Source organism: Salvelinus sp. IW2-2015, linkage group LG33 (genome assembly GCF_002910315.2).
Source record: "Salvelinus sp. IW2-2015 linkage group LG33, ASM291031v2, whole genome shotgun sequence".
NCBI classification, from domain to species: Eukaryota; Metazoa; Chordata; class Actinopteri; order Salmoniformes; family Salmonidae; genus Salvelinus; species Salvelinus sp. IW2-2015.
Genome location: NC_036872.1, coordinates 644,712 through 668,805, shown reverse-complemented (window position 1 = coordinate 668,805; position 24,094 = coordinate 644,712). Strand labels below are relative to the sequence as shown.

Here is a 24,094-nt window from a genome sequence, read left to right as displayed (position 1 = left end):
TGAAGATCTACCCGTCGTTCTATGCGGATGGCGAGTGCAATCAAAGAGTCCACGCTGGAAGGAACTCCCGGGAGAGAATCTCCTCTTAACCTCAGCGTGAAGTCCCTCCAGAAAACGAGCGAGCAACGCCGGCTCGTTCCAGTCACTGGAGGCAGCAAGAGTGCGAAACTCTATAGAGTAATCCGTTATGGATCGATCACTTGACATAGGGAAGCCAGGGCCCTGGAAGCCTCCTTCCCAAAAACTGAACGATCAAAAACCCGTATCATCTCCTCTTTAAAGTTCTGATAATCGTTAGAAAACTCAGCCCTTGCCCAGATAGCTGTGCCCCACTCCGAGCCCGACCAGTAAGGAGTGATATGACGTAAGCGATCCGAGCTCTCTCTCTTGAGTACGTGTTGGGCTGGAGAGAGAACACAATATCACAGCTGGGTGAGAAAGGAGCGACACTCAGTGGGCTGCCCAGAGTAACATGGTGGGTTATTAACCCTAGGTTCCGGAGACTCGGAAGACCAGGAAGTAGCTGGTGGCACGAGATGAAGACTCTGAAACTGTCCAGAGAGATCGGAGACCTGAGCGGCCAGGGTCTCAAACGGCATGACGAGCAGCAAACAATCCTGCTCGTGTCTGCGAGCATTGCTCCCTGGAACTCGACGGCAGTGTTGAGAGAATCCATAGTCGCTGGGTCCATCTTGGTCGGATTCTTCTGTTATGCTGATGAATGAGGACCCAACAGCGACGTAATAGTAACAGAGTCTTTATTCCAGTATCAAACAAACAATGATTCTCCTGGATATATCAAAGGTAAATCCAAACAGGAAACTGAAATCCTCTCGTCAGTAGAGAGGAACGACAGGAGACGCGACCACAGACTGCAGGTCGCTTCAGGAAGGCACAGGCCGTAGCTGACATAGACACCTGCTCACACGCAGCATCTGAAGAAGGCAAAAACACGACAGGGCGGAACAAGGACACAGGAACAGCAAACATCAAACAAGAATCCGACCAGGCAGAAGCGGAAAACAGAGGGAGAAATAGGGACTCTAATCAGAGGGCAAAATAGGGGACAGGTGTGAAAGAGTAAATGAGGTCGTTAGGAGATGAGAACCAGCTGGGAGCAGGAACGGAACGATAGAGAGAGAGCGGAGAGGGAGAGAGGGAGGAGGAGAGAGAGAGAGAGACAGAAAGAGGGAAAGAACCTAATAAGACCAGCAGAGGGAAGCACAGGGACAAGACATGAAGATCAAAGACAAAACATGACAGTTTTTCCTAGCCACCGTGCTTCTACACCTGCATTGCTTGCTGTTAGGGGTTTTAGGCTGGGTTTCTGTACAGCACTTTGAGATATCAGCTGATGTACGAAGGGCTATATAAATAAATTTGATTTGATTGGATTGGATTTTGTGTGCCAGCACTGTTTATATTAAGGTGCAGGAGAGCCACAGTACTTTTGAGCTAATATTCTGTAAGAGGGACAGGAGCTCAAGCAGTAGAACATTTTAGGTGCCGGTACTCAGCTCCAGTGTCCTCCTGCCCAAGTCAAGCACTGGTGAAATCTGAAAACATGCACTCGACCACTGCAATTTTGACAGCGGAAATGAGGCCAACTTTTTTCCATGTAGAGTTTCATCTGTGTGAAGCCAGAAAAGCCAACCAACAGCTGCCTACAAACATGCCCTTATCTCTGTGATATGCAAAATAAAAGTCCTGCGAATAAATGGCATACGAACGTCATAGTATTGGAGTATTTTATGTTACATTCTCATTAAACATGATTATATATAGGCTATACGGGTCATTTCACCAACAGGATTCCTTTTGGGTAGTGTAATTTGGTCAAAACGTTTTATTTTACCTAATTTTAGCATTGTCAATCAATCAATTAAATGTATTTATTAAGCCCTTTTTACATCAGCCGATGTCACAACATTGTCATAAAGAGCACACGTTCAAATTCATAAAAAAGCTTTTCTTCCCCATCTCAAGAGGTTTCAAATTAAGAACAATTACTATAGTAAGTGTCAATTAAAGTAACAGGGTTGAAGTTTTCATCTTAAATCAGCCATAACTCCCCTTCTGACAGGTGGAATGGACGCTTCTTCAACATAATGGGCTGTTTGAATGCAAGCTTCACAAAAAAAATTGGAATTGTTAAAACATGTCTAGCCTATCTATCTATGGGTATCAGGTTTGACATGTTATGCCCGACCTGCTCAGTTCTCCACCACAAAACACACGAAAATGGCCAAAAAGAGTAGAACCAGCTCACCTGCTTTCACACTATGATTTGACTACTTATTAATGTTCAATGTTTCTTTTGAAAAAAACGAATTATGATTTTTTTCACCACATTAAAATGAGAGTTCAGTTCACTAAACAGGGTTGACTTTAAAATGAGTGACAAACCTAAATGAATCACTAATCATGTGAAACAAACAATCTTCAGAAATGTCAAAGCAACAAAGGAACTAACTAGGGATTTACAATTATAGTGAAAGCTTGGGGCCATTTTTTGGTTAAGTGGTTTAAAATCTACCTAGAAGTCGGAAAAGCTGGAGGGACATGTCAAAATGCTGATTATTTGGCACTTTAGAAAGTCTTTATTCATCTTAAAAATCTGATTTATAGGGCCTCCAAATTGGCGCAGCGGTCACTATAGACCGCTGAGGCGTCACTATAGACCCGGGTTCGATCCCAGGCTCTGTTACAGCTGGCCATGACTGGGAGACCTATGAGGCAGCGCACAATTGTCCCAGCATCGTCCGGGTTAGGGGTGGGTTTGGCTTGCCGGGGTGTCCTTGTCCCATCATGCTCTTGTGGCTGGCCGGGATCTTGTAAGCTGACTGGTTGCCAGTTGTAGGGTGTTTCCTCCGACACATTGATGCAGCTAGGTTCCGGGTAAAGTGAGCAGTGTGTCAAGAAACAGTGCTGCTTGGCTGGGTCTAGTTCCGGTGAACACATGTCTCTCCTGAGTCCGTATGGGAGTTGCAGTGATGGGACAAGACTAACTACCAATTTGGGAGAAAAAGGGGTATTTATTGACGTCAGATACCATAGGTTGATGATAGAGGAGGTTTTGTTGAAAAGGTATAATACCCATATCGTCGACCTACGGATATGCCATAGCCATGAATTTTCTGCAGCACCACGTTCAGCAGCCCGACTACATTGCATCAACCAACAGTTGTGTGCTACATCATTGACTAGGCATCAGATTGTTATATCATATGATGTGGTTAGCTGCTATGTTAAATACCTATCCAGCCGTTGTAAGATTTGACATGCATCTGCATGTCAGGAACAGGAACTCTGAAGAACGGTGTGCACCGTTTTGCAGAAAGGTGACATTCGACTCATTCAGTGCAAATCTTCACGCAACGTAGCAAAACTAACCTCAGCAACAGTAGTGTAAAAACTGGTTAGAGTAGTGATTGAATAAAGGACTGTATCTTGATGTTGCTGGTTCGAGGTGGAGCCATCATGGTGGTGTGTCCATTAAAACACAGAGATGGATGCATTTTAACGGTCTGTTGCTAAGGTTAGGATGATTTAAGGATGGGATAGTTAACTAGGAAACAAGAAAAGAGCATACATGGTGGTAATTTCATGCAAGGTAAAACAAATGCAAATAAGTACACTCAGGAATCTCAATAAAACAAAGGAATACTACAGGGAAGAAACTTTGGCAGTGGATTCAAGCATGAGTAAAACAAATGCATAAGGAAAACAAATATATCAGAGGAGGCTGGTGGGAGGAGCTATAGGAGGATGGGCTCATTGTAATGGCTGAAACATGTAGTTTCCATATATTTTATGTGTTTAACGTTCCATTAATTCCATTCCAGCCAATACAATGAGCCCGTCCTCCTATAGCTCGTCCCACCAGCCTCCACTGAAATAGATCAAATAATAACAGTACAAATGATAATGTAAATCAAGAAATAAGAACAACTTTGACGTAAACACATCAAAAAACAAAAAGGTGACTTAAAATGTTTTCTTGATGGTGTTGTATTGGCAAATGTATTTTCTGTGTATCATGTATTCAAGTATGCAGTGTGTTGTCTATTTTAATTTAATTTTAACAGTAAAAAAAAAAAGTAATATGTTTTTGGTTTTTACATTATGAGAGGATGAGGTGGGACCGCCAGGGGTATATTTGGGATGGGTAGAGTGGGATGGTGTGTTTGTTCAAAAATGAAATTGTTATTTTTTTAATGATTGTGTTGCTCTTGTGATCCATTAAAAACAATTGTTCACAACAACAACAAAAAGATAAAAGGTGACATGCAAACAAAGGATTTGGTCAACCACACTGATTGGGGACAGGTGCGAGTATTTGACCTGTTGGTGGAGCCAAAGTCCCACCTCTGATAGAAGAGGATTGGACAGGGGATGGTGGTTGGTGATAGGATGAGGGGGACTGTCAGGTTAGGGGCAATTTGACAAAAGAGCCCAAAATATGGCACTATATTTTATTTCCATCCTCTAACAATTGCCAACTGTCCATCCTCATCCTCTGGTTCGAGAATCTCAGCCCTCCGGAGTTTGGCTCCAACTCGAATGAGACCTGTGGACTTGTCCACTTCAGGAGAGAGGTTTTGGAGTCGGCTTTCGTTGACAAGTAACAACTAAGCCTACCTACAGTATAGGACATTCTGTGCAGTGAAGTCCAATATGACAGGAGTACATGCAATCTTTCCATGGCTGGATTACCGACCGAGCACGCAGGGCACATGCCCAGGGGCCCGAACTCCAGGGGGCACCCATTGATTTAGTCATAATGTTTGAGTGACTCAGATAGCATGTGAACATGGCCATTGCAAAATGTGTAGAATTGCAGGAAATTGGCTTTAATGCTGCAAAATCTTCTCAGCCCCATGGCAAAATGTGTGGAAATGCAGGAAATTAGCTTTGAAACTGCATATTGTTCTCTCCGCCGCTAAGATCCTGGGACTAAACACCTCCCTCTGCAACTGGATCCTGAACTTCCTGACGGGTCGCCCCCAGGTGGTAAGGGTAGGTGACAACACATCCGCCACGCTGGTCTTCAACACGGGAGCCCCTCAGGGGTGCGTGCTCAGTCCCCTCCTGTACTCCCTGTTCACTCATGACTGCATGGCCAGGCATGACTACAACACCATCATTAAGTTTGCCGAAGACACAACAGTGGTAGGCCTGATCGCAGACAACGATGAGACAGCCTATAAGGGAGGAGGTCAGAGACCTGGCCGTGTGGTGCCAGGACAACAACCTCTCCCTCAGCGTGATCAAGACAAAGGAGATGATTGTGGACTACAGGAAAAAGAGGACCGAGCACGTCCCCATTCTCATCGACTGGGCTGTAGTGGAGCAGGTTGAGAGCTTCAAGTTCCTTGGTGTCCACATCCCCAACAAACTATCATGATCCAAAGACAGTCGTGAAGAGGGCATGACAAAGCCTATTCCCCTTCAGGAGACTGAAAAAATTGGACATGGGTCCTCAGATCTTCCAAAGTTTGACAGCTGCACCATTGTGAGCATCCTCACTGGTTGCATCACTGCCTGGTATGGCAACTGCTTAGCCTCCGACCACAAGGTACTACAGAGAGTAGTGCGTATGGCCCAGTACATCACTGGGGCCAAACTTCCTGCCATCCAGGACCTCTATACCAGGCGGTGTCAGAGGAAGGCCCTAGAAATTGCCAAAGACTCCAGCCACCCTAGTCATAGACTGTTCTCTCTGCTACTGCATGGCAAGCGGTACCGAGCGCCAAGTCTAGGTCCAAAAGGCTTCTAAACAGCTTCTACCTCCAAGCCATAAGAATCTTGAACAGCTAATCAAATGGCTACCCAGACTATTTGCATTGCCCCCCCCTCTAATAGGCTGCTGCTACTCTGTTTATTATCAATGCATAGTCACTTTAACTCTACCTACATTTACATATTACCTCAATTACCTCGACTAACCGGTGCACCTGTACATTGACTCTGTACCGGTACCCTCTGTATATAGTTTAGCTATTGTTATTTTACTTCGGAAAGTATTTAGACCCATTGACTTTTTCCACATTTTGTTCCATACAGCCTTATTCTAAAATGGATTAAATAGTTTTTTCCCTCATCAATCTACACACAATACCCCATTAATGACAAACCTCGCTATTGTTATTTTACTGCTGCTCTTTAATTATTTGTTCCTTTTGTTTTAAATTTTTTATACTTATCTATTTTTTACGTAACACTTATTTTTCTTAAAACTGCATTGTTGGTTAGGGGCTTGTAAGTAAGCAAGCATTTCACTCTAAGGTCTACAGTACACCTGTTGTAAACTGGTCATCTCTGTATACCTGTCGCAAGACCCACTGGTTGATGCTTATTTATAAACCCTCTTAGGCCTCACTCCCCCCTATCTGAGATATCTACTGCAGCCCTCATCCTCCAAATACAACACCCGTTCTGCCAGTCACACTCTGTTAAAGGTTCCCAAAGCACACACATCCCTGGGTCGCTCCTCTTTTCAGTTCGCTGCAGCTAGCGACTGGAACGAGCTGCAACAAACACTCAAACTGGACAGTTTTATCTCAATCTCTTCATTCAAAGACTCAATCATGGACAATCTTACTGACAGTTGTGGCTGTTTTGCGTGGTGTATTGTTGTTTCTACCTTCATGCCCTTTGTGCTGTTGTCTGTGCCCAATAATGTTTGTACCATGTTTTGTGCTGCTACCATGTTGTGTTTTTCCCACGTTGTTGTCATGTTGAGATGCTACCATGCTGTGTTGTCATGTGTTGCTGCCATGCTATGTTGTTGTCTTAGGTCTCTCTTTATGTAGTGTTGTGTTGTCTTTCTTGTCGTGATGTGTGTTTTGTCCTATATTTTATTAAAAAGTATATTTTTAATCTCAGCCCCCGTCCCCACAGGAGGCCTTTGCCTTTTGGTAGGCCGCCATTGTAAATAAGAATTTGTTCTTAACTGACTTGCCTAGTCAAATAACAGTTAAATAAAATTAAATAAAATTTGGCCCATGTGACAATAAAAAATTTTGATTTGATTTGAAGAGGGGGGGACATCTGAAATGATCTTGCCCATGGCCCCAGATTATCCGGCCCTGGATTTTTCCATGGGTTTGACACAGACATCATTTTCATTCTCTATTGAGTTTTCAGTGGAGGCTGGTGGTAGTAAATATAGGAGGGTGGGTTCATTGTATTGGCTGGAATGGAATACATTGAACGTTATCAAATACATCAAACATATGGATTTGTTTGACAATATTTTTGAATCGTTTCCATTTATTCCATTTCAGCCACCAGCCTCCTCTGAGTTAGATACTGATTATGCAATAGTAAATAAAATAATTATTTCACCAGCAATTATTTCACCAACAATTTATAATAATGGCCGAAATGTCGTTAATGAATCGTTAAGAATTCACAATTAATTTCACCGCCGTTTGTACTTTTTCTTTCTTTTAGGTCCGTACTTTTATTTTGAAGGTTTTGCCGGAACGTCACCCGGAACTGATCACCACGATATTGCTAATGCTGCTGGCGTTACACCAGTCAATTTCCTTCCTGAAAGTTTGTAGCCTGTTGCACGCATTCAAAATGAGAGAGAAAGCAACGGGCTTTTGGGCATGCAGGTACATTTTAAATACATATTTATTATTATTTACCGAGGTTGGTTTTAGTTATTATAAATGTTTCTCAACGCATATGGGTTATGCTACGTCACATTTTTGGTACGTCGCCTTGCTACGTGTGCTCATCCAACAAAATAACAGAGAACGTAAGTATGTTGTCAAGAGCCGTGTCAAATTTGGTCTCGTTTCTGTAGTGCTCAAAACTCCAATCGTTAGAATAAGTGTCATAAAGAATATGGTGGCTTGCTTGTAGTTAGTTGTTCAGAAAGTAATTTCGGGAAAGATTGATAACGAACTCCGAATATTTTTTGTTGTTGATAGCGATCTAGTGTACTTTTCTGGATGACATTTAAAGAGCTGTCCTCTCCATCACTGAGGTGAGGACTGGTTGCCACTACTTTGGGTAGTTTCTTGCAAAGCATTTTGATAACTAACTAGCAAACTTGTTCTCAGAAAGACTACCACGTCAGACCACGAACTGGATTTATTTAGTTAGTAAAACAGCCAACCTTGCTGAATAGTGATGTAATACTGTTTTTACTGAAACACAATACCAGAAACATTACACCAGGGCACGTTCATCGCAGTTCTGTAACGTTATAGTTATGTAGAACTCACATCCCTCTGACAGGGTGAATAAGGAATCATGTCTATTTGTAACATTTGCCTAATGAACATGTCGTTTGGGTAAATGGAAATGGTGCTGTCTGAACTCCAGGGTCGCATTTAGAAGGGTGCAATATAGTGAACTTTGCAGATAGACATGTAATTTTTAAAAACTCAGCTGGCACAAATCTTACCTGTCAGGCATACATGTTTGCTTGCTAGACATGCATTTTCTTCTACATTATGTTTATCTGAACGCTCTACAAAATGTTGCCCTGTTGAACAACATTTTGCAACGGTGAAACCTACTGAAGATAACCAAGCAGCACAAAATAGCCTACACCCATCCTCCGGTTGCTCAGAGGGTGGTTGTATACTGTGCTACTGCACAAGCTTGTCAATTTCTTAAAATAGGTCACTTGCTGCTTGGGGTCACATACAAAGATCAGTGACACACAAAGATCACATTTGGTATCTGATCCAAACTTAATATCCCTTGGGTTGGCTTGGACTGGCTAATCAGCGTCCTCCCAAAAACCTATGGATGGGCTAAGTCTGGATTTGCACTCCACTAGAAGTAGACTACTCCGTAGAGGCTCCACAACCTCTTTGTGAATTCACCACACACCGCACAGAGGGCTCCACATGGAGATTTCGATGCATGGCAGAATTTGTAGGCCTAATTATGCAAGCAACAGTGATGTTTCACTAAGGAGAACTCTTCGTGGATGCTTCACCTCACCAAGGCGAGGTGATGCAAAAAAAGAAAAGTGGAAAGTGTTGTTTTACAGGGTCAGCCATAGAAGTACGGTGCCCCTTGAGCAAATGGGGGTTAAATGCCTTGCTCATCGACAGTTTTTTCACCTTTGTCGGCTCGGGGATTCGAAACGGGGAACTTTCGGGTTACTGGCCCAACACCACTAGGCTACCAATGGTTGCATGCCACATCATCGACTGACACATTTCTATAATATATTATGCAGTTAGCTGATACTTAAAATACCTATTTAGGTGTGGCATCAGCAACATTTAAGCATAGGAACCCCTAATCTTAGCTAGAAAACTCAAGTTGTCAAATGCTACACTTTGGATTACATTTGGTCATCTGATTGGGTGAAGGTGAACTGACATGACGTGAACGCGTTATTAGGCTAACTGACCAGTTTTTTTCTGAATTCTACGTTAGCGCGACTCCTAATTTGAATTTGCTAGTTATCTAAGTAAGTTGCTGAATTAATAAGTTGGACAGGGCATCGTATTGGGTTAGCTTTCTGCAGTGTTTGAGAAGTCAATGTCCTTTGGATGAGTTCTGTACAGCCGCCACTGCTATCTTGATTTCCTCGTTTTTTTCTTCCGTGTCTGCTCCTCCCCTCCCCCCTCTTCTCCAAGCAAAGCAGTATTTGTATCTATTAGGCCTATAGGCTACTCATCTGAAAGCTTACGCATTTCACTGTAGCCTAACCAATAACCTAAAGGTCTACATATTTCGTCTATGGCAATGTCGCTTAACTTTTAGCCTAGGCCAGGCTGCTTCATGTTTAATTATAGAATATCTGAAGGCCTACTTGAAGTACAATTCCTGCCTGCCTTTAGGCTTGTTGAGCAATTACAAAAAGTAATATCATCATATCCTATTTTTAGGTCAATTTGATCTTTTCTAAATAGCAACTGACATGGGCTTTATTCATTCTTGCTCACAGTTTACGCAAACTGAAGAAATGCAGAACTGACAAACGTTTCATACAAAATAACAAGAAAACAATTAACACATTTGTAACACAAATACAAACACTAAAATACATAATAGGCTACAGAGCATTTATTCTCTTGATGGGAAAACTGTGTTAACAAAAAAAAGATTACAATAGATTTGAGCTACAGCGAACTCTTCAGCTTATTTTCTGTAATAATTTTCAGCACGGGACAGCTCCTGTAACGACAGTTAAGTTCCACTTTGTAACAAGTGCACTGTGTGGTGTTTTTGGAAATGGGTGTGACATCGTCAGACGTTGACTATCGTAAAAAATAATGTGTAGAATAACACCCAAACATGCAAAGTAGGATATTGTACCTTTTTGTGTACCTATTCAGGACATGTAACCATGAAGAGAATTATAATTATGAATTTCTGTATAGTACAGATCAGGGACCCATGATGTTGTTTAACTTTGCAATCAATGGATTTTGTTTGGAGTCTGTCATTCTGTTACCATGCAATTAGTTGCAGTTGGTTAAACAAATGTGAAGGTATTGGTGTCATGTCTCCTAAAACTGCACACCGTTTTTGATATATAGTTTTTGTTTGTTCATTTTTCTTGTTGTCTATATTTTAATTTCACCTGGCAACAGTGTCAGCGTGCACTGCACCCGGCCCGCCACAGGAGTCGCTAGTGCGCGATTGGACAAGGACATACCTGCCGGCCAAACCCTCCCCTAACCCAGGTGACACTGGGCCAATTGTGCGCCGCTCCATGGGTCTCCCGGGCGGCCGGCTGCGACAGTGCCTGGACTCGAACCCAGACTCTCTAGTGGCACACTGCGATGCAGTGCCTTAGACAACGGCGCCACTTGGCAGGTGTACACCGTTAAACTTTATTTGAGGTACAGTGCATTTGGAAAGTATTCAGACCCATTTTTCCACATTTTGTTACGTTACAGCCTTGTTCTAAAATGTAATACATTATTTTATTCCTCAATTTACACAATGACAAAGCAAACACACGTTTTTGCCAATTTATTACAAATAAAAAACTGAAATACTTTATTTACAAACAAACAAAAGTTTGGGGTCACTTAGAAAGGAACATCGGAAAAATAAGCTTTTTTTGTGCATATTAAACATTTCTGGGATAATTTTATTATAGCTCATGAAACATGGGACCAACACTTTTCATGTTGCGTTTTATATTTTCGTTAAGTATACATAAGTATTCACACCCGAGTCAATACATGTTCGAATAACATTTTGGCAGCAATCACAGCTACACTATATATACAAAAGTAGGCGGACACCCCTTCAAATTCGTGGATTTGGCTATTTCAGCCACACCTGTTGCTGACGGGTGTATAAATTTGAGCACACAACCATGCAATCTCCATAGACAAACACGGGCAGTAGAATGGTCTTACTGAAGAGCTGTGACTTTAAACGTAGCACCGCCATAGGATACCACCTTTCCAACAAGTCAGTTCGTCAAATTTCGTCTCTGCGAGAGCTGCCCCGGTCAACTGTAAGTGCTGTTATTGTGAAGTGGAACCGACTAGGAGCAACTACGGCTCAGCCGCGAAGTGGTAGGCCACACAAGCTCAGCACTCGGCGGTCCCGTTCTGTAAAGCGTGTAGCGCATAAAAATCGTCTGTCCTTGGTTGCAACACTCAATATCGAGTTCCAAACAGCCTCTGGAAGCAACATAAGCACACTAACTGTTTGCTTCATGAAATAGACCAGCAGCTGCACACAAGCCTTATATCACCATGCGCAATGCCAAGCGTCAGCTGGAGTGGTGTAAAGCTCGCTGCCATTGGACTCTGGAGCAGTGGAAATGTGTTCTCTGGAGTGATGAATCGCCCTACACCAATTGGCAGTCCAATGGACTAATTTGTGTTTGGCGGATGCCAGGGGAACGCTACCTGCCCGAATGCATAGTGCCAACTTTAAAGTTTGTTGGAGGAGTAATGGTCTGGGGCTGTTTTTCATGGTTTGGGCTAGGACCCTTAGTTTCAGAGAGGGGAAATCTTAACGCTACAGCAAACAAAGACATTCTAGACGATGCTGTGCTGGGTAGGTCCTTTCCTGTTTCCTCATGACAATGCCCATGTGCACAAATAGAAATGGTTTGTTGAGATCTGTGTGGAAGAACTTGACTGGCCTGCACCGAGCACTGACCTCAACCCCATCAAACACCTTTGGGATGAATTGGACCGCCGACTGTGAGCCAGGCTTATCGCCCAACAACAGTGCCCGACCTCAATAATGCTCTTGTGGCTGAATGGAAGAAAGTCCCCCACAGCAATGTTTCAAAATCTAGTGAAAAGCCTTCCCAGCAGAGTGGAGGTTGTTATAGCAGCAAAGGGGAACCAACTCCAAATTTAATTTCCCATGATTTTGGAATTGATGTTCGACAAGCAGGTGTCCACATACTTTTGTTCATGTAGTGTATGTTTCTTTTTGCGTAAGTCTAAGAGCTTTGCACACCTGGATTGTATACTATTTGCCAATGATTCTTTAACTTATTCAAGCCTTGTCAAATTGGATGTTGATAATTATTAGACAGCCCTTTTCAAGTATTGCCATAGATTTTCAAGCAGACTTTTAAGTTAAAACTGTAACTCGGCCACCCAGGAACATTCACTGTCTTCTTGGTAAGCAACTCCAGTATAGATTTGGCATTGTGTTTTCAGTTATTGTCCTGCTGAAAGGTAAACTAATCTCGCAGTGTCTAGTGAAGCAAATTTTCCCTCTAGGATTTTGCCTGTGCTTAGCTCCATTCCGTTTCTTTTTTTATCCTGGGAAAATTCTCCGGTCCAAAACAATTACAAGCATACCCGTAACATGATGCACCAACCACTATGCTTGAAAATATGAGGAGTGGTACTCAGTAATGTGTTGTATTGAATATGCCCCAAACAACCATTTTGTATCAGGACAAAACGTTAATTGCTTTGCCACATTTTTTTCTTCATTACTTTAGTGCCTTGTTGCAAACAGGATGCATGTTTTGGAATATTTGTATTCTGTACGCTTCATTCTTTTCACTCTGTCAATTAGGTTAGTATTGTGGAGTAACTACAACGTTGTTAATCCATCCTCAGTTTTCTCCTATCACAGCCATTAAACTCTGTATCTGTATCGTGAAATCCCTGAATGGTTTCCTTCCTCTCCGACAACTGATTTAGGAAGGACATCTGTACCCTTTGTAATGACTGGGTGTATTGATACACCATCTAAAGTGCAATTAATAACTTCACCATGCTCAAAGGGAGATTAAATGTCTGCTTTTTCTATTTTTACCCATCTACCAATGGGTGTCCTTCTTCGCGAGGCATTGGAAAACCTCCCTGGTCTTTGCTGTTGAACCTGTGTTTGAAATTCACTGCTCAACTGAGGGATCTTACAGATAATTGTGTGTGTGTGTGGGGTGCAGAGATGAGGCAGTCATTAAAAAATAATGCAACGTGACTTAAGCACATTTTTACTCCTGAACTTATTTAGACTTGCCATAACAAAGGGGTTGAATACTTATTGACTCAGGACATTTCAGCTTTTCATTTTTAATTTGTACAAAATTTAAAAAGCATTCCTCTTTGACATTATGGGGTATTGTGTGTAGGCCAGTGACAAAACATCAGTTTAATCCATTATGAATTCTATCTGTAACACAGCAAAATGTGGAAAAAGTCAAGGGGTGTGAATACTTTCTGAAGGCACTGAAGATATAGTATAGGCAACAAAATAAACATTCCAGTGACACTGACAGGCTGACCACACCGCTCGCGTTGCAAAATACATTTAGGAATCTATGTTATTCAATTATTGCACCCACACTGCTCGCGAGCGTCTGCGTTGCTAAGGGCTAAAATAGAAGTTATTCCTATTTCTGACGCAGATCGCGCTGCAAGTCCTGCCTCTCCCATCTCCTCATTGGTTTATAGAAGCAGGTACCCACGTGCCATCTCCTCATTGGTTATACCCACGTGGGTGATTTAAAGACGAACTGTGTTGCCGGTCGGTGTAGTAATACTATGAAAGTTTAGATGCCAATCACCATATAAGTTCAAAGATGGAAAAAGCCTGGAAGGAGGAGAGCTGACTAGAAATGATTCGGTTGACCGTTTTATGTGTGGATTAATTGTCGGAGTAGAGGACCTTGTGCATTTTAGGTAAGATAACAACTCAATGTTTATATCCCAGGACAAATTAGTTAGCAACAGCAAGCTAGCTAAATAGGACAAATTAGCTAGCAAGTGCAAGCTAACTAGCGAAATTGCCATAAATGTTTAATGCTTTGATCGCGTTTGGCGTAGGGGGATAAAATAAATGTATGCACGATGGCGCACGCGCACTGCCGGTTTGATTTCCGTGTGACTCACCCATTGATGATGATGAAGCATAGGCTACTCACCGGTGATGGCCGATGTGCTTGTGCCAATATCTCAAGATAAGGTACTTTGAAAAACAGTACTGAAAATGTTTGTTTTTGATTAGTCTTCTCTTTTCAGCAGTAGGCATTTGCTTTCCAAATGGTAGCCTATGTTTTTCTTGCGATTGTATTTAGAAATTTGTGAAAGGCAAACTGACAGCTGCAATAAACCATAAAAATAGAATCCCTAGATGGCAGTTCCCATTCAAATCATTTCTGGCAGCCATTGCTAGTGTACCCATGAGTTTAACAGTCAGTGTCGGGGTTAGAGGTTCCAAAATCCTTCTATGGATTATACAGTTGAAGTTGGAAGTTTACATACACCTTAGCCAAATACATTTAAACTCAGTTTTTCACAATTCCTGACATTTAATTCTAGTAAAAATGCCTTGTCTTAGGTCAGTTAGGGTCACCACTTTTATTTTAAGAATGTGAAATGTCAGAATAATAGTAGAGGGCATGATTTATTTCAGATTTTATTTGTTTCATCACATTCCCAGTGGATCAGAAGTTTACATACACTCAATTAGTATTTGGTAGCATTGCCTTTAAATTGTTTAACTTGGGTCAAACGTTTTGGGTAGCCTTTCACAAGCTTCCCACAATAAGTTGGGTGAATTTTGGCCCATTCCTCCTGACAGAGCTGTAACTGAGTCAGGTTTGTAGACCTTGCTCGCACACACTTTTTCAGTTCTGCCCACAAATTTTCTATGGGATTGAGGTCAGGGCTTTGTGATGGCCACTCCGATACCTTTACTTTGTTGCCCTTAAGCCGTTTTGCCACAACTTTGGAAGTATGCTTGGGGTCATTGTCCATTTGGAAGACCCATTTGCGACTAAGCTTTAACTTCCTGACTGATGTCTTGAGATGCTGCTTCAATGTGTCCACATAATCTTCCTTCCTCATGATGCCATCTATTTTGTGAAGTGCACCAGTCCCTCCTGCAGCAAGCACCCCCACAACATGATGCTGCCACCCCCGTGCTTGACGGTTGGGATGGTGTTCTTCGGCTTGCAAGCCTCCACCTTTTTCCTCCAAACATAACAATGGTCATTATGGCCAAACAGTTCTAGTTTTGTTTCATCAGACCATAGGGCATTTCTCCAAAAAGTACGATCTTTGTCCCCATGTGCAGTTGCAAACCGTAGTCTGGCTTTTTTATGGCGGTTTTGGAGCAGTGGCTTCTTCCTTGCTGAGCGGCCTTTTAGGTTATGTCAATATAGGACTTGTTTTACTGTGGATATCGATACTTTTGTACCTGTTTCCTCCAGCATCTTCACAAGGTCCTTTGCTGTTGTTGTTCTGGGATTGATTTGCACTTTCACACCAAAGTACGTTCATCTCTAGGAGACAGAACGTGTCTCCTTCCTGAGCAGTATGACGGCTGCGTGGTCCCATGGTGGTCCCATGGTGTTTATACTTGCGTACTATTGTTTGTACAGAATAACGTGGTATCTTCAGGCGTTTGGAAATTGCTCCCAAGGATGACCCAGATTTTTTTTCTGACGTCTTGGCTGATTTCTTTTGATTTTCCTATGATGTCAAGCGAAGAGGCACTGAGTTTGAAGGTAGGCCTTGAAATACATCCACAGGTACACCTCCAATTGACTCATATTATGTCAATTAGCCCATCAGAATCTTCTAAAGCCATGACATTTTCTGTTATGTTCTAAGCTGTTTAAAGGCACAGCCAACTTAGTGTATGTAAACTTCTGACCCACTGGAATTGTGATACAGTGAAATAATCTGTCTGTAAACAATTGTTGGAAAAATTACTTGTGTCATGCACAAAGTAATGTCCTAACCGACTTAACAAAACTATAATTTTGTCAACAAGAAATTTGTGGAGTTTTAGGTTGGAGTTTTAATGACTCCAACCTAAGTGTATGTTAACTTCCGACTTCAACTGTATCTATGGCCACAATGCATCAAGCTGTTCTATGTTAGGTGCGAGAAATTCCCAAATTGCGGCCTTCCCGACTTTAAGTGCTTGTTATAAAACGTAATCCACAGCCAGTTTTTGAGAAGCTATTGATCCTCTGTGGCTAAATTATGCTCTCTATTGTAGTAATTTGAATGATGTTATTTATTTCTGTTTAGACAGGAGTAATATAATTTTGTGGGAAATATTTTTTGGTCAAATTTTATTTATCATTGGCCCCAGCACCCCTAATTCACGCTGCTATGGGTAAATCAATTTTAGTTCTATCACTTTTTGATTTGAACGAAGCCATCCGTACCTATTTGCCCGTTGTAGAAGTGCTCAGAAAGTGACCTTTTGGACCTGAATGCCAGAACATTCGAGGTCCTCAATGTTGACCCATTTTACATACCCCACTGTATTATGAGACATCCATATATTCATCACTGGAAAAGATAAACGGTTGAGAGTTGATATCATTTAAAAGCTTACAAGCTTACAGGGTTGTCAAACTATTGTATAATTTTCTGCATAAAAATGTTTTTAATAAAAGTATGTAATTTGTTTAACCTTTTAACGTCAATTAGTGCCTATTTTACATCATCTAAGGTTTTTGTGTTGTGCCCGCCATCAGCTGAGACAACATGCTCATGTTTAATAACTGTAAAAAAATTCAACATTCAAGATGGTTGGAGTGCCACACTTCGAATAATGTTTTATTGAATGGAATATCTGTTTTTAAATTATACTGTCAATCCTCCGTAGGAAACCTAAGGAAATATAGATAATAGAATATACATGACAATTTAACTTGACATTCAATGGTAGGTGGACCGGCAGTCATCTTTGTGGTAGTAATTAGAAGTAAAAATGTACATTTAAATATCAAGATAATCCGTCCACCTGACAGGTGTGGCATATCAAGAAGCTGATTAAACAGCATGATCATTACACAGGTAAACCTTGTGCTGGGGACAATAAAAGACCACTCTAAAATGTGCAGTTTTGTCATGAAACACAATGCCACAGATGTCAAGTTTTAAGGGAGTGTGCAGTTGGCATGTTGACTGTTGGAATGTCCACCAGAGCTGTTGTCAGATAATTTAATGTTCATTTCTCATTTTGGAGAATTTGGAAGTACGTCCAACTGTCCTCACAACCGCAGACCAAGTGTAACCACGCCAGCCCAGGACCTCTACATCCTGCTTCTTCACCTGCGGGATCATCTGAGACCAGCCACCCTGACAGCTGATGAAACTGTGGGTTTACACAACCAAAGAATCTCTGCACAAACTGTCAGAAACCGTCTCAGGGAAGTTAATCTGCCTGCTTGTAATCCTCACCAGGGTCTTGACCTGACTGCAGTTTGGCGTCATATCCGATTTCAGTGGGCAAATGCTCACCTTCGATGGCCACTGGCATGCTGGAGAAATGTGCTCTTCAGGGATTAATCCCGGTTTCATCTGTACTGGGCAGATGGCAGACAGCGTGTATGCCGTCGTGTGGGCCAGCGATTTGCTGATGTCAATGTTGTGAACAGAGTGCCCCATGGTTGCGCTGGGGTTATGGGCAGTCATAAGCTATAGGCAACGAACAAATTGCATTTTATCGATGGCAATTTGAATGCAGAGATACTGTGATGAGATCATGAGGCCCATTGTTGTGCCATTCATCCGCCACCATCACCTCATGTTTCACAAAGATAATGTACGGCCCCATGTCGCAAGGATCTGTACACAATTCCTGGAAACTGAAAATGTCCCAGTTTTTCCATGCTCTGCATACTCACCAGACATGTCACCCATTTAAGCATGTTTTAGATGCTCTACAGTGTATTCCAGTTCCCAACAATATTCAGCAACTTCGCACAGCGATTGAAGAGGAGTGGGATAACATTCCACAGGCCACAATCAACAGCCAGATCAACTGTATGCGAAGGAGATGTGTCGCGCTGCATGAGACAAATGGTGGTCACACCAGATATTGACTGGTTTTATTATCCACGCCCCTACTTTTTTTTTTTTAAGCTATCTGTGACCAACCGGTGCATATCTGTATTCGCTGTAATGTGAAATCCATAGATTAGGGCTTAATTTATTTATTTCAATTGACTGATTTCCTTATGAACTGTAACTCGGTAAAATCTTTGAAATTGTTGCATGTTGCGTTTTTATTTTGTTTGCGTTCTATATTGCAGTGTAAATCCAGGAAATTGTTTGTGTTCCTTCTGTGCATCTAAAGTATAGCTACATTGTGTTGGGCTGAGCTTGCATTGTTGTGTGTAAAGCATGTTGAAGGACTGGGGATTAAAACAAAGGGTAGACTTTATGGCTCCTCTGCCAAAGAGGAATCAACTATACTGGTAACGTACCCAGAAGCTACTAGAGAGGTAAAGAAAAGCTCCAGTTGCCAATACAATATACTCCACTAGTAGCCTATACTATAGTTTACGGCCGCTTTAGATTATTGCTTTGTATGGACAAAGAGTTGACACAGAGAACTGAACACAGCCTACGTATCCCATCCCTTTCCCACATAGCCTACACCAATATGATGTCGTTGCTGTATGTGGACTTCAAGCTGGCTGGTGTGCACTTCAGCTTCCTCTCTGGCTCAGGGTATTGAACTGTATGGGAGCTGGCTCCCACCGTTTCCAGGCTAGTCTGGGGGTAGGGTTTCTGTTGGAGCTGGTTGCCAGGCCCGGGCAGGGCAGGGTTTCCTGTTCCTGAGATTGCTGCCCAAGCAGAACTGGTCGCTAGAGCTATCTTTTGTCTCAGTGAGTCTGCCACCTGGGTTCGTTCCCTCCCTCCCTCAGAGACCCAGGCCAGAATGTGGCTTTTACATACTTCTCTGTGTGCCCAGTTTGTCAGTGTTTTCTTCTTTCCTGAAAACGACTTGTATTCAAACACCAAACCAGTGCAATATGGAGAATCAACAAGAGTTTTGGATTGGATTCAAGTTATCGTGCGATAACAGGGGATTGGCTACTTTAACAGTTACTTATGTAGCCTAAGAATAGAGGGGTGGTTTCTCTTGCTAAAAACAGCCTCAGTAAAACAGTCAACTTTATCTCTGTGTCATAATATGTTCAAGGTGAGTGTTTGTCATCTGCCTGGGATAAACTCTTTACTGGGCCCACTGCAGCAGGCTTGAGAATGTAGACAAGTCAGTGAGGGCTCTTTTGTCTTCTCCATGCCCGAAAGTAACCGCCGTTCCCACCGGGGCTAACAAGAAACACTGTGTAGTGTGTGAGCACAGATATGACCTCAGATATCTAGGTCCACCCTGCAAGAGGGCATCCACTAGGGCTGATAATATCACATGATGACACTGCTGTGTATGTGTAGGGTTGTCTCTGCTCTGCCTCTAGTAAAACATGATGGCACAGTGAGTATGGACTGTTGGTGACCCAGGGAGGAGGGTTGGGGTAGTGTCACTGGGCACACGGCTGAGCCCAAAGAGAATGCGGGGGACTGAGACAGCCTAGGCCAGGGCAAGGCAGGCACACTGGAGGAGAGGAAGTGTGTGTTGCAGTGCTGGAGGCTGCTGAGTCATGACTGAGCTGGCTACGCTGATAGAAACAGTGATCTAGGGGCCAGCGACAGGGGTGGGAGTGCCAGCGGGAGCATGCGTACAGGGGTTTTGGGGTGGTGAGGAAGGGTTAGTGGGGCATTGATGGTTGGTGACGCAATATATCTGGATGCTACCTATGCCTCTGAAACGCATTGAAGTGACGTCTCAGACTCCTATACGTTATATAAAAAAACATGGTTTGTTAGTGAGCCAAAACAGGAAAAAAGTGGGGCACGCAGTCAAATTTAGGTTAGAGATTTCAGTCCAAGAGACCGCACTTTTTTTTTTTTTTTTTTTCTCTCCATGCAGGGCTGGGCCACTCCCCCTGATTCTGTGGTTTCTGTGATCTGTTGAAAGGTTCGCCCCCACTTCCTCTAGTAGACCTTACTCTGCTGCGAAGGTATGTAATGAGGAAATTATTGTTTAATACACCATGAAAGTGCGTAACTCCAGCATTGAGTTGTGTTGCTTTTTGATGTTGGGAGCCATGTTGAAAAACAAACCTTAGTCAGAGATTGTCTTTTGAAAAAAAAAATCCGTTCTCAGAAGGGTCATTGAATGTCTCTATTTTGGAGAGATGGATGCATCAGTCCATTGACCCATTACTTTAAGGACGCGTCCAGTGATTTGTTTAATTTCCTTATTCCGGTTAAAATGTGTATGAGAGTAGAAAGCTGAGGTTTGATCACTGCACCCATTGATAAGGCAACTGGTAAGTGATCTCATTTCACAGCATGTGACCTTTCGGTTTTTGAAGGCAGTTGGAGACTTTGACGTTAGACTTTGACTATTTCCACAAAAGCAATGAATTCTGGCTAAAACCGTAAGGTCTATACAATATCACAATTAAGCTCAGAATGTTGGCGTTTCACAGGCCTTGGTCTTCTGTCTCGAGGGAGGGAGAGGCCACAGATGACTGCCTAGTGTGTGTTTTGGCAACAGTAGTCCACAACATGGGCTCTCATCTTGAAAAAGGAGAAGCCTCAGCTGTTTGTAGCATCCATTGAGAAATGCTAAAGCCAACTTCCTCTATTTGCCCTTCATTCACTGTCACATTACTGTATTGGCTCCATTCATGTGGCCTTCTTTCTCTGTAAAGCATATGAAACTGATTTGGACTTAATCTAATCAGGTTTTATTGTCCCGCCTTTTTAGTAACTCCGGTAAAAAAAATTATGTAACCTTTTATTTAACTAGGCAAGTCAGTTAAGAACAAATTATTATTTAAAATGACGGCCTACACCGGCCAAACCCGGGCGCCGCTGGGCCAATTATACGCCGCCCTATGGGACTCCCAATCACGGCCGGCTGTGATACAGCCTGGAATCGAACCAGAGTGTCTGTAGTGACCCCTCTAACACTGAGATGCAGTGCCTTAGACCGCTGCGCCACTCGGGAGTTGAGGTTTAGTGAAGTTGTTCTCAAGGTAGGCTAGCAGGATACTTTTTCCTTATTATTGTGCTTGCCGAAAGCAAGAACACTAGACATCTCACCCTCTTTATTATTTGCATTTCAATGGTCATAGAAGTAAATAGACTCACTTTGCTACAACAATTACTTCAAGACTAGCAAGCACACACTTTTTTAGTTTTTTAAGGATATATGCTTTTATAGTTTGACTGAGGCTACTATAATCATCCAGTAACTTTTTCCTTCTGGTTGCTCTTCAGATTGATCAGAATCTTGTGTGTGTGAGATATATGTGTGTGAGATACATGTGTGTGAGTGTATTTTCCCAATGATTCAAATTATATTTTTGGGTGCAGAAGATACTTAATCTGTAAATAAATTGAATTTGTTTTATTGTATATAAAATCTGAAATCTGCTCTCCTTTTCCAAATGTCCAACTACGTGTTGTGTATCATACTCTTCCCTTAGACTTCCAAAGGTCTTGGATTTTGGGTGCACAGAGGTTCTTAATGATAGTTGAAGGTTTTAAGTTAGATTGAATAGGCCTTGGATCTGTATCAATAGATATTTTTCAAATGTAAGTGAATGTATTAAAATGGCCCCTATTAATAATACATCTCTTCCCTCCCCTGTCCCCCCAACACCTTTTTAATTTGTAGTGATTCTCAGCTGTGCTGGTTACTGCAATGAATGGTGACACTATCCATCAGGCGACAACCACAGCTTCCGTTGCAGCACCGTGTGGCTGGAGGGAATTCTGCGAGTTGCATGCCATAGCCACGGCCCGGGAACTAGCCAACCACTACCGTAACTTTGCCAGGGAGCGGCCAGATCATGATGTCATCCCACCGGACAGCTTCTCCAAGCAGTTCAGCGAGCTGTTCCAGCAGCACTTCCACAGCGAGGTGGCCGAAAAGATCCCTGCATTGGCCCCTTCGCCCATGATGGGCCAGCTCCGCATCACCTCCTCCTCCGGGGTGCTGGACTACCGGGAGGCGGGCCAGCCTGGTGCCCCGGCCCTGTTCACCGTGCTGGACCCAAAGCCGAAGCACGGGGTGGTGGAGCAGCCCCTCCAGTGCTCATCAGCCAAACAAGGGGTGCGAGCTCGAGCTCCCGTCCGGAGCCACAGCCAGGAGGAGGTGTCTGTGTCGGAGCGGCGGCCTGTGTCTGAATGGTACACCCCCACCTCACCCTCCTCCGCTGCTGCTGATGTCACGCACTTCTCTGTCAGCCAGATCAGGCAGAGCGTGCGCTGTCTTCTTAAGGAGCCCCTGCCGCCACCTCAGGACCTGCTGTCGAGAGGGCCGGGGGACAGGGGAACAGGAGGGACTCTGGACGAAGTGACAGCCTTATCGTTGTCAGCGCTGACTGTGAACCCCTCCCCCGAGACCTCTGCCTCGTCCAAGGCGGTCCACCTCCTAGACCGTCTGGCCAGCAGGTTTGGCAGTAGGCAGAGTGTGAAGCGCGGGCCGCAGGCTGCGGGCAGGTGCAAAGAGGGGCAGCTGAGGTACCTGGTGGTTGACGACACGATCTCGGACACACAGCATCGCTGGGAGCGCTGCCGCCTACTGGTGAGGAAGATCAGAGACGGCCTAGCAGGAGAGAGGTTCCAGCTGGAGCTCTATGACCCCCCCAAGGTAAAGCCCCCTGGTCCCAGCTGCTGAACTGGGCTCTCCCCTTCTACTATCACATTAATCTGGCTCTTTCTGATGGGGTTTTATTTCATTAAACTGGGCTTCACCTATTATTGGCAATTGCTGCTGCAGGAGCTCTGATAATTTGGAAGTGACGTTTAGGTTGCTCTACCTAAACTGGCTGTCAAATACAGGTGATCTAAAGCTTGACATAAACGTTTCAGTTCAGCTGGCATGGTCTTTCTCTTTCTCTGGGCAGTAACTACAATAGATGTAGTACCCTAAGGGGTACTATAGACACACACATTAAGCACATTGCTTATATTTACAACAGCAGTATAGCCTACCTAGCTGGCATGAAAATAAACCACGGGGAAAAGTGTCCTCCATTCGCTTTTTAAGTGCATAGATGACATCCCGCTGACCCGGTTTCGATACAGGTGCATGATAATGGTCCATTCTAAATCAAAACAACTTTCACACATAAACTCAGCAAAAAAAAGAAACGCCCTCTCACTGTCAACTGCGTTTATTTTCAGCAAACTTAACGTGTAAATATTGGTATGAACATAACAAGATTCAACAACAGACATAAACTGAACAAGTTCCACAGACACGTGACTAACCGAAATTGAATAATGTGTCCCTGAACAAAGGGGGGGGTCAAAATCAAAAGTAACAGTCAGTATCTGGTATGGCTATCAGCTGCATTAAGTACTGCAGTGAATCTCCTCATGGACTGCACCAGATTTGCCAGTTCTTGCTGTGAGATGTTACCCCACTCTTCCACCTAAGGCACCTGCAAGTTCCCGGACATTTCTGGGGGGAATGGCTCTAGCCCTCACCCTCCGATCCAACAGGTCCCAGACGTGCTCAATGGGATTGAGATCCGGGCTCTTTGCTGGCCATGGCAGAACACTGACATTCGTGTCGTGCAGGAAATCATGCACAGAACGAGCAGTATGGCTGGTGGCATTGTCATGCTGAAGGGTCATGTCAGGATGAGCCTGCAGGAAGGGTACCACATGAGGGAGGAGGATGTCTTCCCTGTAACGCACAGCGTTGAGATTGCCTGCAATGACAGCAAGCTCAGTCCGATGATGCTGTGACACACCGCCCCAGACCATGACGGACCCTCCATCTCCAAATCGATCCCGCTCCAGAGTACAGGCCTTGGTGTAAC

General features: G+C 43.3%; 1 protein-coding gene across 3 annotated transcripts in view; it reads left to right on the top strand.

Moving 5' to 3' along the window:
- Positions 1-7,515: 7,515 nt before the first annotated feature.
- The window catches only part of LOC111957992 (SH2B adapter protein 3), a 70,282-nt gene continuing 53,703 nt past the window's right edge, over positions 7,516-24,094 (top strand). The window contains exons 1-3 of one of the 3 annotated variants that reach the window (XM_023979152.2): positions 7,542-7,625; positions 20,176-20,266; positions 21,937-22,914. In XM_023979152.2, the coding sequence (XP_023834920.1) occupies positions 21,964-22,914 (951 nt within the window). In that variant the 5' untranslated portion in view covers positions 7,542-7,625; positions 20,176-20,266; positions 21,937-21,963. The other 2 variants (XM_023979150.2, XM_023979151.1) reach the window with 2 other exon arrangements.